Source organism: Salarias fasciatus, chromosome 22, assembly GCF_902148845.1.
Source record: "Salarias fasciatus chromosome 22, fSalaFa1.1, whole genome shotgun sequence".
Lineage (NCBI taxonomy): Eukaryota > Metazoa > Chordata > Actinopteri > Blenniiformes > Blenniidae > Salarias > Salarias fasciatus.
In genome coordinates, this window is record NC_043765.1 from 8,367,603 (window position 1) to 8,381,375 (window position 13,773).

The following is a 13,773-nucleotide window of genomic DNA, read 5'->3' on the forward strand; positions in this document are numbered from 1 at the left end:
AACACACAGAAATGTAGAATCATACGAAGATGGGAGATGATCAGCTCGACATACAAAGCAGCGGCGCTATCTGTGACCAGAAGTTCCCTCTTGATTTTCTCTCAGTACGTCATTTTAAGAGGCAGAGCAGTAAAAATCCAGTCTTATTGTACCATTAAGCATTCATCTGAATAAGTTAAATTCAACATTTATTCAGGTTCATTGTCCTGGAACGCCTGTCAGGGGAAATCAGACGGGCCTCATCGTTTTAAATTTCCTTTTATTACAGTCATTTCAGTCTTATCTTTCCTTTCACATTACGCCTTCACTGTTTGATTCTGGATTTAGTCACTCAACATTCTACAGTTTTTTAAGACAATTTGTCACAATAGTAAAAATAAGAGTAGCAGTAGAAACAGAGAAGACCATAAAGCCAACTACTTATTTAAAAAAAACCCTACTTCTTCACGTGGATTCCATTTTCCAGTAGTTAAACTTATAAAACACAAGAGCATTATGCATCAAAATTATTGCTTCAGACAGAAACATCTCCAGGTTAGACTGTAAACCTTTTATATCGTGCTCATGGTGGTCAGAGCGGCTGCATAAAATGAAGTCAATTTCTTTGTTAAAGTTTCCTAGAAAAGAAGAGATGAAGTTGGTCAGTTTAGTGAAGGTGCTGTGATTAATAGCCGAGGATTAACAGCTACAACTGGCCTGTAATGATCACTTCACACCATTTAAAGCTATTAATCTTAATCAGAGGAGGCAGAGAATTGTGAATTATCAGCTGTCATGACTGAACGAAGCCGCTATCTCAGGCTCCTTTATCAGCCGTACGTCCAGAAACTGGGAGCTTGTTAAACAGGTGAATCTAAAAGTGCTTCGAAATCAAACTGTACAGCAACATTTATGCTAATCGCAGAACAAAGTAATGTCAGTGAACTGAAAACATACTGAAGAATTTAAATGAAATGATTCTCATCCTACACTGAATAGGTGTGCATGAAGGAGGGATGATCCCAGGATGCACACTGCAATAAACCAGCTCAGGATTGTACGGCGGGACACACACACCTGTGACGGCCCCTCTGCGGGTCTCTTGGCGGAGGTGAAGAGGCTTCTGAGTGTTTTCCTCACGGACTGGAGAGGACCTTTGTCTGGGGGAGACGTGCAGAGGGAGACGCAGCGGGTGAAGGTCAATAAATTACACAAATGCTGCTTTGGGAAGAAGAAGAAAAAACAACAACTGTGACGGGAGATTTAGAGAGAAACCCTGGTACAGTTGTTGCCTGGATACCGTTTCACTGGGAGGCTGTGTGCTGTTGTGTTGAAGAGGCGAGAGAGGTGTTTAGTGTGCCACAACAAATACACACACACTCACACACACCATCTGGTTACTTGCAGCACACACGCCTCCAGACATCTCCTCGCTGCTGTTAAAGGTGCAAAGTTGATCATTCCAATTGTTTGACATGAGCAAAGTTGTGTCCTTAAGTCATTCTTCTGTGAACGACAATAAAACATTTCTAAATTCATGTAGTTTAAAGGACGTGTGCAGCTCCAAAAGGCGGCTGCCTCTTTGTGGAAATGCTTCTGGTCTTTCAGTGTCGGCTGTTTCTCGGTTGTTCTCAATGTGTTGTGACTTCAGAGCATGTTGGTGTTCAGTGCAGCCTGACCCAGAACGTTTTCAATCCGAAATATAAGAGTAAATAGAAAATACCCCAAATTTACTTTACAGGGTGTTCAAACAGTAACCTCACAAGGTATTGTATAATACTGTCAGATATTCCTCTTGCAGACCTGACTGGACTCTCGGGCGGGCCAGTTCTGCCCCACGGGACGCATGTTTGACACCTCTGGGGTATGTGAGCTTCACAGACTGGGAGGGATCACAGCATCTCAGTGTAAAAGATGTCCGAGTAGCCCGAGTGTGGCGAGCGTCGCTATCAGCAACAGTCATCATCTGATGCCAGATCATCTCCGAATGCTCCAGTTAAATGTGGTGGTGAAGCAATTCAAATGTCTGATATGCCACCTTCTTTTCACAAACTGCTAGCATTGTGAAAGTATTACTCTGCAGTTTTCCACCAGCCTGACTGTCTGATGACTCTTTAGCCCCTACTAGTGGTGAAAAGCAGCATGACACCCAGTAAACTCGAATGAATTAATAAAAAACAAACATTGTCGATTATTGTCGATTAGAGTGAAGGTGAACATTTAAATCTTTGAAAATACTCACTTCACCAACTGTAACTCCTCATACAACCTGCTGCACCGTTGCATTTTATATAATACCTTCAGGACCGTGACACTGTTTATCATTGTGAGGATGAAGGTCTAGTTTGCTGCTTCCCTCCTGATAATGCAAACATCATTGAAAATCAGCCCCTCAGTCCTTTTATTAAAAGGTTTCTCTTACATGCATAATATAAAATTGTTGCCCTTATAATTCTCCTCTTGCACCTCATTGGCGGCGGCACAACGCGCTTCTGTCCTCGGGCGACTAATCTGCTCTGCCGATATAAAAACCTGGTGTGCTTCAAACACCATCTGCGATCTGACTAAATGCTCCGTCATGTCAGGCGACATGTTTTTCTGCGGAGAGGACAAGAGTGACACAGCAAGGGATAAATCTCATTACATCATCCTCGCGAGCGTAACTTGTCCGAGAGAATCAATATTAGTGCGACGGGCCTGTGAGGCTTTGTTTCTCAGTGTAACGGAGAAGAGGAAGAGCGATCAGAGGAACAGCGCCGCACAGTTTGAGGCGTTTCTACCTTGAAAGAGTTGTTCGGGTGAACCTTAAAGTCAACAGGACGTCGTCGTTTCAGTTCACAGGGCGCCGATTGATAAATGAGGATGGTTCGACTCCACCTCTGACAGGACATCAAAGCAGAACGGAAAGAGAGCGTACTGGTCTCTGAACTGACCGGGGACGGGAGCGCTGTGGTTGGAGGACGGCTCCAGGGGCTTCGGGTTCGGCAGGGGCCCGTTCCTCTCCTCCTGCGCCGGGGCGCTCTGCACACGGAGATGACAAATTATCAAAGCACCTTCGATCCAGAAGGTTCTAGATCAAGATAATGATCTGAACTGAAGCCAGACAACTAATGGTGTTTCTACAGGGGCAACAATGAAGAATAAATATCATAAATCAAAGACCCACCTTCTCATCCTCCTCTTCTCCTTCCTCATCCACGAAGGCGAAGGACTCCCAGCTGTGTCTCTGAGTCTGGTTCTGCTCCTGAAGGCTGCGACCCTGAACTCGCATTAGAGAGGACACATTAATGCAGAGTCGTGTTCTCGCCAAGCCAAGCAGGAGGAGCTCCCCGTCTGTTTCTCAAAACTCATTTCTCTTTTAATTACCAAAAAATGTAGACTGGTTGATTGGTCCAAAACAGGGAAACAATCCTTTACTTCCACATAGGTGTACATACTGAGGTTATACTACGCTATCGTCTCAGTTCTGGGATGATCACTGCGTCTCCTGGTAAACAACATCAAACTGGCCTGAATGTGACCGGTGCAAATCAAAGTGAAACGCTGAAAAAAGCCTCCAGCACCTGATTTTCCAAGTTTTTTGATATGAATGCGTTCGTCACGTTGAGCTGGAATTCATATCTAATTACATGAAGTTGTTGGTTCCACTCGGTCGGAATTGTAAGATGAGACATTTCTCAGGTAAAAATACTGCTCATCACATCTATTTTACATGCTGTAAACTGACTGCAGGACTGAATGAGGTCCTTTGACACCTACAGCTTTTCTATGGCTGCCAGCTCTTCACGCCTCCTTCCTGGTTGGTCATCGGGAACAAATACAAACACTTTTTGATGCTGTCGTCTCACATCTCACAAACTACTCCTGACCGACCATCAATCTGACCTCGATATAGTCCAAACGGAGCAAACTGTCCTTTTCCCATCGGTGAGCAGACTGTTAAAGAAACCCGTTGAACCCGTGAGGGCCGGGATGCGGCACCTCATAACGTTTAGGGCGGGAGGGTTATCTGTTGGATGTCAGTCTGCGATTAGTCGATGAGCTGAGGTTCTGTTCCACAGAATGATTTTCCAGCAAAACCAATAAAAATCTAATCTCATTTCAGACAGATCTGATCACAACACTTCCACCTTGTTTGTAATCTGTGCTTGTCGTGGGCATGATGGCGCTCCTCACCTGCATCAGGAACCTTCTTTCAGGAGACAGCCACCAGTCGCAGAGAGCCAGCAGCTCCACCCTGTCGATGCTGCCCAGCAGGATCATGGAGTCTGAGGCCAGGAGGAAAAATATCTTCGGTCTGTTTTCCTTTCCTCGCTTTTCAAGCCAATCTCGTTTGACAGCAGCAGTTCTGATTAAAGTTGTGACTTTCACCTTTGGAGTCGACCAACGGGATGGATTTGAGCGAGTACGAGTCCAGCAGGTGTTTGACCTCTCTGTACGTGGACTGGGAGGATATGAACTTCACTTTCCTCACCATGATGTCCCCAACAAAGATGTTGTACTGACTGTGGGACACAGACGCACGGCAGCAGAGGCAGCAGACTGAACGTGCTTGTAAACATACAAATGTTTGAAAAGCAGCAGAACGTTAGGTACAAGTTACATGTTTCAACAGATACATTCACCTGTAATTCCTTCATGAAAACAGACTGCCTTCGAAATAAAAACTGTGACACATGACAGCAAACACTGACGCAAAGATCCTCCTCAATGCTTTTACCCAATCCATGCTGGTGAAGCCTGGTCAGTGTGGGAATTTGATGCAGGAGTGAAAATAGGAATTTATATGAAGCTTGAACATCAGATGACTCTTGAAAATGATCTACTGTAATAGAATAAAGTCACCTGAAAAAGACTGAAATCTGTTAAAAATAAATAACTATGGGCGGGACAAGATAACTGTTTCAGAAATCGGATGAAGGAAGTCAGTTAGTTGGGACTTAAAGCTACACTAAGGAACTTTCAGTTTTCGTTAATTTTGGCGGCGCCAGTGGACAAAAGCGGTAGTGTTTTGCCTGAATGAATACTACAGTTCCCATGAGGACTAGCGTGTGGCGTCGTAAATTGCTGCTCCTGGTGGCATGCTGTCGGACTGAACTCGCCTACATTTGTTTCCAGTGGCTGTGTGAAGGACGGATAACCACGAGGTAATGAATCTAATGGTGGCTAAACAATGTTATATCATGATGTGACGCATGCCGTAAAGCAGTCCTCACATTTGGAGTTTTTTTTAGTGTGCAGGGTTCCTACCACCCTCCTCACAGCTGCTTAGTCCAAGTGAAAGCAATACTGACGCCCTCAGCCCGTGACAGAGGGGTCATTCAACTAGTTGTAAGTCGATGTATCATCACAAAAGATATTAAAATGTTTTATTAAGGTTTAAAAAGTTTGTTAGTGTCGGTTTAACACCAACACATAAAACTTAAAATGGTCTTTATATCATCCAGGTTAATATGACTCATTAACATGTTGCTGATGTAGGATCATCGTATGCTTGATGAAGTAGTGGTTGAGTGATGTTTTCAAATAAAAAAGTTTGAAGTCAAAGAGAAACACTTCAGTTAAGTATTGATACACTGGAGTTGGATTTGGGAAATTTATTCAAGCATCTTCTTCTGTAAATCTGTTTCCTCCTCAGACATTCATGATAGATTGGACTGGTCAGCTGTCCAAGATCTTGGTTCCAGAATCTCACAAACATGAACTGACTCTAGCTGCTTTGACGGTTTGAGATTTTATCTGACGTGGCAAATCAAGACAAACCTCATGTGTCCGAACCCGAGCTCCGGCAGGTACGGCAGCTTCTTGACCTGGATGATGGAGTCATACAGCGAGGGCTGCAGGCCCTGGGCCACCATGTTGGCCAGGATCACAGCCACCATCATGGGCAGGATGTGGGAGATCTGACCCGTCAGCTCGAAGCAGATCACCGCCGTGGACACCGTGTGAGTCACGGCTCCGGTCAACGCCGCCGCTCCTGCAAGAGAAACCGGACGGGAAAATGACGGGAAGAAGGAGAGAAAAAAGAGGATAGAACAGAGGGAGGAAAAGAAAGGGTTAAATTGAGTGACAAGGAAGAAGAGGACAGAAAGAAGAGTCAGAACATGGAGGACAGAATGAGTTGGAAAACCAGGATATATACAGGGATGGTAGAAGAAATAAAGAAAACTAACCTAAAAAAATAAAGGGGGAAGTGCAGCATGAAGAAATATGAAAGATCTCCAAAAGGTTGACTCTAGAAGGAGGTCAAACCATTTAATCTGATGAAGTTCAGAATGACTCAGGTTGGACCATTTCCTTAGTTCTGCTGCTTTCAGCTGAGGCCTCTGGGGCAGGTTATAGTATACATATCTCTATAGCCATTAACCTCGTGTTTCTCTCAGTAGCCTTCTGCAGAGCTAAAAGTTTGTGCTTCCTGTTCTTATCAGCAAGCAACCCAACTATTTTATCACTTTTCTTTTTCTCTCTTTACCTTCTCGAAACCCCACCTGGCTCATGTTCCTCACATCCGATTTTAGAGGTCTTACTGATGAAAGTTTTGTATCTTCCTCTCATATACTTGGTTGAATTATTCAGGTTTTATCCACTTTTTATGAAAAGATTAAACGGATTTAGATGTTATGATTGGGGAAATACAAATGAAACCTGAACTGAATAGGAAAATAGAATGAGGATGAAAAACAAACACAAAAAGTAAAAGAAAAAAAGTGAGAGAAAGACGAAAGAAATGCCTCAGATGAATGACAAATAATGTAAGAAATGAAGAGCAGCTTTCGAAGGTCATGGTAAAGAACACTGGAATCACAGAGAGGGAGATGAAAAGGAAAAAGGGTTGTGAGCGAAGACGGAGGGATGAAGGTGGAAAAGGGAACGGGGCGCTTCGAAGGGTGACAGGAGGGGGATTGAAGGGACGCCATGTTTCTGGGTCAGCGGCTGAGGTGAGGACAGTAGAGCAAACCCACACTGACATTTCGCTGCCACACGGCCTGATGGGAGGAAGAAGGAAGGGGGAGCGATGTGGAGGGAGGTGAGGAGGATTAGGTGGGGATGACAACACCGGGCAATGACTGACAAGTGCAGAGGTGTGGGGGTTGAGAGGAGGAGGAGGAGGACGAGGAGTGACAGCAGAGAAGGACGACGAGGCTTGACCACTCCTGACTAACGGAACACAAAGATGACAGTGAAGAGGAGGAGGACGAGGGCTGAAGAGAAGGAAGGTAAACAGCTCAACAGCGAGGCTTTGAGGCACTGCTGCATGATTGGACTGAGCACAGTTGTAAAATGTGACCGTGCCGTGATTACACTACGTGCAGCCACAGCTCTGTCCCTGCTTATTAATCCGCTCGTCCTCGGGGGTTAGTCCAGAGAGGGAAAGGTGAGAAAAGGTTGTAAGAGACAGGAGCTTGGAGGAGGAACAGGAGACTAACCAATCACTGCGTACCCTCCAGGGATGATGCGGTACAGGATGCCATCGAACACAATCCCATGAGGAAAGAGGGTGGCCATGATCTCCCCGACCAGCCTGCCGAACGCCGCTCCTGCAAACACAGAGGCGAGCTGAAACTGAGACCACTTATCAAACCAAAACCAGGAAAAATTGCCAAAGACAATTCACTGTAACTCTAGAAATTGCTGTTAGATAACCATGTAAAAATACAAGTGCAAATCAAAGACAAACATAGATGGAACACATTTATTGTAGCAAAAATTACAGTCTCCAGAAAATAACAAAAGAACTGATTGAAAGGAGTTGTGGACTTCCATTTGTGTATTTGGTCATTGAATGTTTATTTTGGATACATCCATGAATAGAGAATGAGCTGCTTCCTTTTCAGTCATGTGGCTTCTAATAGGGACGTTCCTGCTGATTGATTTCTGAAACGGCCTTCAGCCATCAGTTCCTCCACATTGTTGTATTTTTAGAAGTCTTTCAGTTAAAAACTCACAGTTGAACATGAACAGGGATCCTCTGGCGTGTTATTGACCCGGCCGTTCAAGAGGCCGCACCAGTCCCCTGAAGTCCAAGGTCATTTGAACGTTCCCATCAATTTTTCTACATGGCCTTTGACCCCGCTGCCTTGTACACTCAATACTGTGTGGCTAAATGCGGTTTGAGCCTCTTCCAGATGAACCAGGACCAGACCCACCACGTGCAGTCTCTCTCTTCTTCATTCTAATCCTGTTGGTGTGGAAGAGTGTGTGTGGTTTCTAGATCTCGTTTATAATCATCCTATACAACATAATCTCTTAATCAACTCTGGAAATGTCAGAGAAAACCCCCCTCCATCTGAACCTGCACCTGCGCTGCTGTTTTGTCAAGAACCTCTTGTGCTTCCTGGTCTCAGTGAAAGGTTTGAATAGTAAAGATTTGTTCTTGGTGTGACTGAACAAAGGCCACATTTTCATAACAAAAAAGAAGCAGAAAATATCTAGATCTCAATGTATTCATTTGGAGCTGCTAACAATGAATATTTTGAACTGAAGAATACTAAAGGTCAGGCTTTGAGTGCTTAACAAAGCAAAAACAAGCAATGGAAGCGCATTGCACATGAAGACTGATTGTTACACAGTGATTCCAATAATCACAAACTAATATTGACATTGCAAATGCAACGAAGCTGACAGCTTGGAAAAATAAACCAGTAAGGGCATCTGGGTGTAAAGCATATGTCAATTGATTGTTACCTAGAATGAAGACAGGCATGAAGGCTCCGGATGGTATTGGCATCGTTGTGGCGACTGCAGACATCCAAAACTGCACGAAAAAGAAGAAGAGGGAAGATGCGACACTGTGAATGAAGCTGTTGAAAGAAACCTTAAAAGGTTTTTCTCAAGCTTTAATCGATGATGTGATCCACCTTTAAAGAGGCACAAAGCAGCAGCTTGTGAGCCACAGTTAAGTCTCAATGAGCACTTCTGTTTCTCAAAAGGTTAGTGACAGCACTGCGGCTGTGTGAACAGATTGTCAATTTGTGTTTAATTTGTGAAACTCCTTGTAGAATTTCGGCTGAATGACTTTAGAATCACTTCATGTTCCCACGCAGTAAACACTGTGCATTTACCCCTAAAAACTAAACATACAGCCGAGCTTTGAACGAGTACACGGCCTAAAACTAATGCTTCAAAGTGGAATTATACAAACTGTGTGACAGAAGTAACAACTGAGGGACAAAGCAAACAAAATGCACTGTGGTGAGCTGCTCACGTTGAATTAGATCGACCCCGAACACCAGCGAAATGTCATTTAAATAGATCAGTATTTTGGGTTTGATACTTGGATCCCCTCACCTGTAATGGCATGTTTTATTAGCATTTTGGTCGTGCCGTGTTACTATTTTCCAAATCTGAACTTTGAATGTCAAGTATCGCTGTCACCATTTTCAAACTGACCCACAGTTACGATCCCTCGTTTCTTTGCCCTTTTCTGTTTTCATGTCTTATAAAAAAAAAAATCCTTTCTTGCTGCAGGTTCCACACCTGAAGCTAATTACATGGCTTGCCATGACGCTGTGCTGCATAGCAACCGCAGTGACGCACGGCCCCGGTGCCCTTTTGAGCTCTTGTCTTGTTTGTATTATAGAAGAAGAAAAAAACAAATCCCTCTTTTTTTGGACACAACTTGAGTTACAGAAGTAGAAAATGTGCGTGTGGTGAGAGGAGGGGACCCAATCACCCTTGGTTGTCCTTGAGCAAGGCACTTAATCAGCAGCCGCTCCTCCTCTCCCGTCCTGGGCGGCTGCCAGCTGAATGTGCCACAACGTAGGAGTGAGACGAAAACTAAAGTCACCCTTCAAGTATCGCTGAAACTGTTTGTGTCCAAACACGATCTGCATTCATCAGAATGTAACTTCAAAATAGCTCTCCTAATGATCCGCTGTGTTCCGGGCTGCAGGGAGATCATCAACTATAATGATTACCTTCAGACAAGCTCAGGCTTTTTGGCGAGGGTGGATTAAAGTGTGTGTGTGTGTGTGTGTGTGTGTTTCTCCAGAATCCCCGCACAGATGCCACACGCTGGGCCTCCTCATTGTTATTTGAAAGGGCTTGCGAGAAGCACTGCATTACCATTTTTCCAGTCCAGATTAGGAGTGTACACATGGTTTGTCATCATGATTTGAGAACTTAATTATTGTGGAACAAGATAAGAACTTATTAGCCTGTCGCTCACAGGGGGAGGCGCAGCATCCCCGTGACAGTCTTCTTCTGTCTCCTTTTCTCTTTGGATCCTCACAATCGAAAAGAAAAACATGGGAAAACTCACAAAAGCAAATCTCAAACTTGGTCAAAAATCCTGAGATGAGTGTGAACACTGCAGTGACATGGAGGAGTAGAAACATGTCATAGAAAGCATTGAGATTAACTCTCCTCACATCCATTCATTTCTTCATTTTTCATGAAAATCGCTGATGGTTATGTCACCAAATTCAAGCATTACTTGAGGCATAAGTGTTGACATATAACATTCATAAGTTGCCACCTGATGTAGACGACTTAACAATTATGAATTCCTCTGACTTACAGTATGACGGTAGCTAACTTTCGGCACAACAGTCACGACTTGCAGAATGATATTCCCTGACAGTGTGTCTAATTTCCAATATTTAGGCTGCTGACTTCCCGTAAGATGACCACTGAATTCCAGCGTGATGATCACCGAATTCAGGTATGGCAGTGTGCAGTCAGGCCTTATTCCAATAAACTGCAGTTTTGAGGTGTATAGTAAAATTATTTGTCAAATTTAGACGATTTGAGATGTTTTGTACCTTGTGGGTGTAGAAAGAAGCCTCTACTGATTGATAAGAAAAATAAAAACAAGAAGCTTAAGCTCCTCTGAGAGGGTGTGTGACCGTGATGGAGAAAGGCTGACGGGAGCAGAAGGTGACAGTAAATCAGGGAAAGGAGAAAAAAAAAAAAAAAGTGAGTGTACTGTGAGACGAGTTAACAGCCAGCTGCTCTCAGTTTTGGCTGAATGAAGTTTTCACTACGGGGGAGTCGCTCCGCTCAACTGAGCAGCGACACGAGGAAACCAGAGCAGTGTGTGATGCTGAGTGACAGGCTGTAATATCCTGTTGATTGGATTATATGAGCGGCATTTTTGTCTAATTTGACTTTACACACTGCAAAAAATAGACCACGGACCGAAAAAAGAAAAGATTTGTGTGGATCTTCCACAGGAAATGGGAGCATTTGGTTGAATTATTTTGGAAATTCAGAAAATGGATCAAGTGAAAAGAAAATGGAATTAACTAAATGGTTGATATAAAATATTCATATTTCACTTAAATTATCCGTTGAAAGGCACACTTTGCTTCCAGCTGAAAATCTTCGAATTTTTTCTGTACAAAGAAAGAACAGTCAGACTACTTTGGCACGTGACTTCTGTGTGATCTGAAAAGTTGCTTTTTGTATTCATAACGAACTTCCAAACGTCCTGGAGCTACAGAGTTTAACAGCAATAACAGCTTGATGCTTGAGAAAGTCAGCGGGTCAGGATTCAGAGTATTTAAAGAAGAAAGTGATTGTTTTTATATACTCGTGAAATTAAGTATTTTATGTCTGACTTCACCGTTTCCTAACAAGAAGGCAGAACTCAGAGTACACCCCTGCGTCTGGTGATAATATAATAAAGATTTCACAGAACATATATTTTGTTTATTTTTAAACAAGGTTCTAAAGCAATCCTAGATTGTGATTACAACATGTCGAAATCGGACTCAAAAGTGGATAAAATACCTTCTTCCTCCATTAACCTGTGAAACCAATCGTGTTTCGCCTTTTGAGTCTATTTGGACGACTGGATTGAGAGTTCTGAGCTCTGCTGTGAAGTCATCAGACTCGCTGTCAGATGAAACCCGTCTCTACCTTGTTCAGTTATTCAGATTTGCTGACTGACGTTCTGTGATAATGGACAGATGTGTGGCTCTACTATAAAAACCAAAGGTTAATTACAAAGATGCAGAAATGGGTGTGTGTGTTATCTGAGGAGTCTTGAGCAGACGTGTGTGCCGATCGCTCTGCTGCTGACACTCAGTTCAGATTTATGGAGTCATTTCTCTGTCTGGACGCTCTCCATCTGTGGTCTCATTCCCCCCCCCCCCCCCCGAGTTCTGTCCTCCACCGGGACACTGTCTGGATGCTAATGAAGCTACCGTTTAAACAGCACTTTGCTCTCAGACAATAAACCTTCAGATCTTTCAACAGACTCTTGTGACATGTATTTCTTATCATTTGCTCACAACGCTTTAAGAGAAAGTTCTCATTGAGCTAAGAGTACAATTATGATTTGAATTTTTGGACCCTTGTAACCCGGGCTACAGATACACACAGACACACACACACACACCTTCATGAGCAGGAAGAGCAGCAGGATGATGAAGACGCTGACGTCGGGGTGCAGCCAGGCGGCAGAGCGGCCCAGACCGACGGGAGGAGGAGAAGCCGATATCTTCGTCCATGTGAAGTTGTCAAACAGCGAGCTGATGCACTCTCTGGGCATCAGCTGCACAGAGTATAAATAGAACAGGGAGAAACATAAATATTAATGTGTCACAGGTCTGAGAGTTTCAGCAAAATCTGGAAAACACAAAACGTGAAATCTGCAGGCTGGCGTTGTGACAGCCGATTGTTGAATCACAGCTCGACTAAACAAATGATGAAGACAAGATTTATTTAGCCTGGTTTCTGGACGAGTGTACGAGGGTGAAACACTCAAAAGCTGCTTGTCAGTATATTTTATGTGTCGACTTTAGCCGTATATTTTCACTTTGAGGAACAGACTGGTAACAAAGAAGCATTGTGAAGTTATCAAACAGCAAAAATAGAATGCTTCGCTGCAAATGATTTCTCTCTGGGATTAATAAAACATTTCTATTGCAGCAGAAAGTAGCTTGAGGCGCTGACTTAGGATTAAACTGTGAGCGACATCTGACTAATTTTTATTGTCAGCATATCTTCTCATTCTATACACCAAACAACATCGAGAATACACAGAAACCAATCCACAAACTGAATGAAATCATCCCAGTGAGCAGTGTGATACAGAAATAATAAAAAAAAAAGTTGTAGTGAGGAGTGTGGGAGGATTAACAGAGAAGGTGAAGAGGAATGAGTGTGAAGCTGGGATGGCGGGATGCTGAGGAGGATTCTGGACCAGAGCAGGTAGTGGAGAGAGGAAGAGGTGAGAAGGAAGAAAAACAAGATGACTGGTTGTAGGAGGAGTTGAAGCCAAAGAGAGAATGAAAAGAGGGAGAAAAGTAAGGTGACAGAAGAAGAAGAAGAAAGTCAGGTACAAGAGAAACGATGGAAGAAAAGGAAGACATGAAAGAGAAAGACAGGAAAGAATGAAAATCATAAAAAGGAAGAGAGGAAGAAAGTGAAATGGGATAAAGAGGCAGGAAATCAAGCAGAAAGCTGGAAACAGAGGGCAGCGGCGGCCTTGGCCACTGACTCATTCAGCTGACTCACCAGTGACTAATTCACTTCAGCCACTTCGCTCCACATTTGCATAGGAGCCTCCAGAATTTGCAAAGAGCAACAAATCGCTGTTTTTACAAACACATCTGAATAATGCCGCCACAGGGGGGGAAAAAAAACACCGACACTATTTCGATTGAGTTTTATTTTTTTCTAAACTTTGGATCTTCCTCCTTGAGTTGGAGGTTGAAATCCCAGTGCGAGAGCGAAGGCTAAGGATCTGGCGGCTCTGCGAGGGCTTCGGCACGGCCGGGTGTAATTGGCTTTCCCCTTCCTTTTTGAAGTTGTGGGTTCACGTCTGGTTCACAACCCTTGTAGCAT

At 43.6% G+C, this 13,773-nt stretch overlaps 2 protein-coding genes across 4 annotated transcripts in view; one reads left to right on the top strand and one right to left on the bottom strand.

The window, feature by feature from the left end:
* Positions 1 to 4,759, top strand: part of LOC115409173 (uncharacterized) — a 63,231-nt gene extending 58,472 nt beyond the window's left edge. The window contains exon 13 of the transcript XR_003933906.1: positions 4,749 to 4,759. The gene's annotated coding sequence lies outside the window, so the exon portion shown is untranslated. The remainder of the gene's footprint in view (positions 1 to 4,748) is intronic.
* Positions 1 to 13,773, bottom strand: part of LOC115409171 (chloride channel protein 1-like) — a 44,982-nt gene that overhangs the window by 8,539 nt on the left and 22,670 nt on the right. For all 3 annotated transcript variants that reach the window (XM_030120192.1, XM_030120191.1, XM_030120193.1), the window contains exons 11-19: positions 12,323 to 12,478; positions 8,665 to 8,734; positions 7,407 to 7,517; positions 5,743 to 5,956; positions 4,351 to 4,484; positions 4,156 to 4,247; positions 3,146 to 3,238; positions 2,913 to 3,000; positions 1,057 to 1,139 (exon numbers count right to left, since the gene is read on the bottom strand). In XM_030120192.1, coding sequence (XP_029976052.1) covers positions 1,057 to 1,139; positions 2,913 to 3,000; positions 3,146 to 3,238; positions 4,156 to 4,247; positions 4,351 to 4,484; positions 5,743 to 5,956; positions 7,407 to 7,517; positions 8,665 to 8,734; positions 12,323 to 12,478 — 1,041 coding nt within the window. The remainder of the gene's footprint in view (positions 1 to 1,056; positions 1,140 to 2,912; positions 3,001 to 3,145; positions 3,239 to 4,155; positions 4,248 to 4,350; positions 4,485 to 5,742; positions 5,957 to 7,406; positions 7,518 to 8,664; positions 8,735 to 12,322; positions 12,479 to 13,773) is intronic.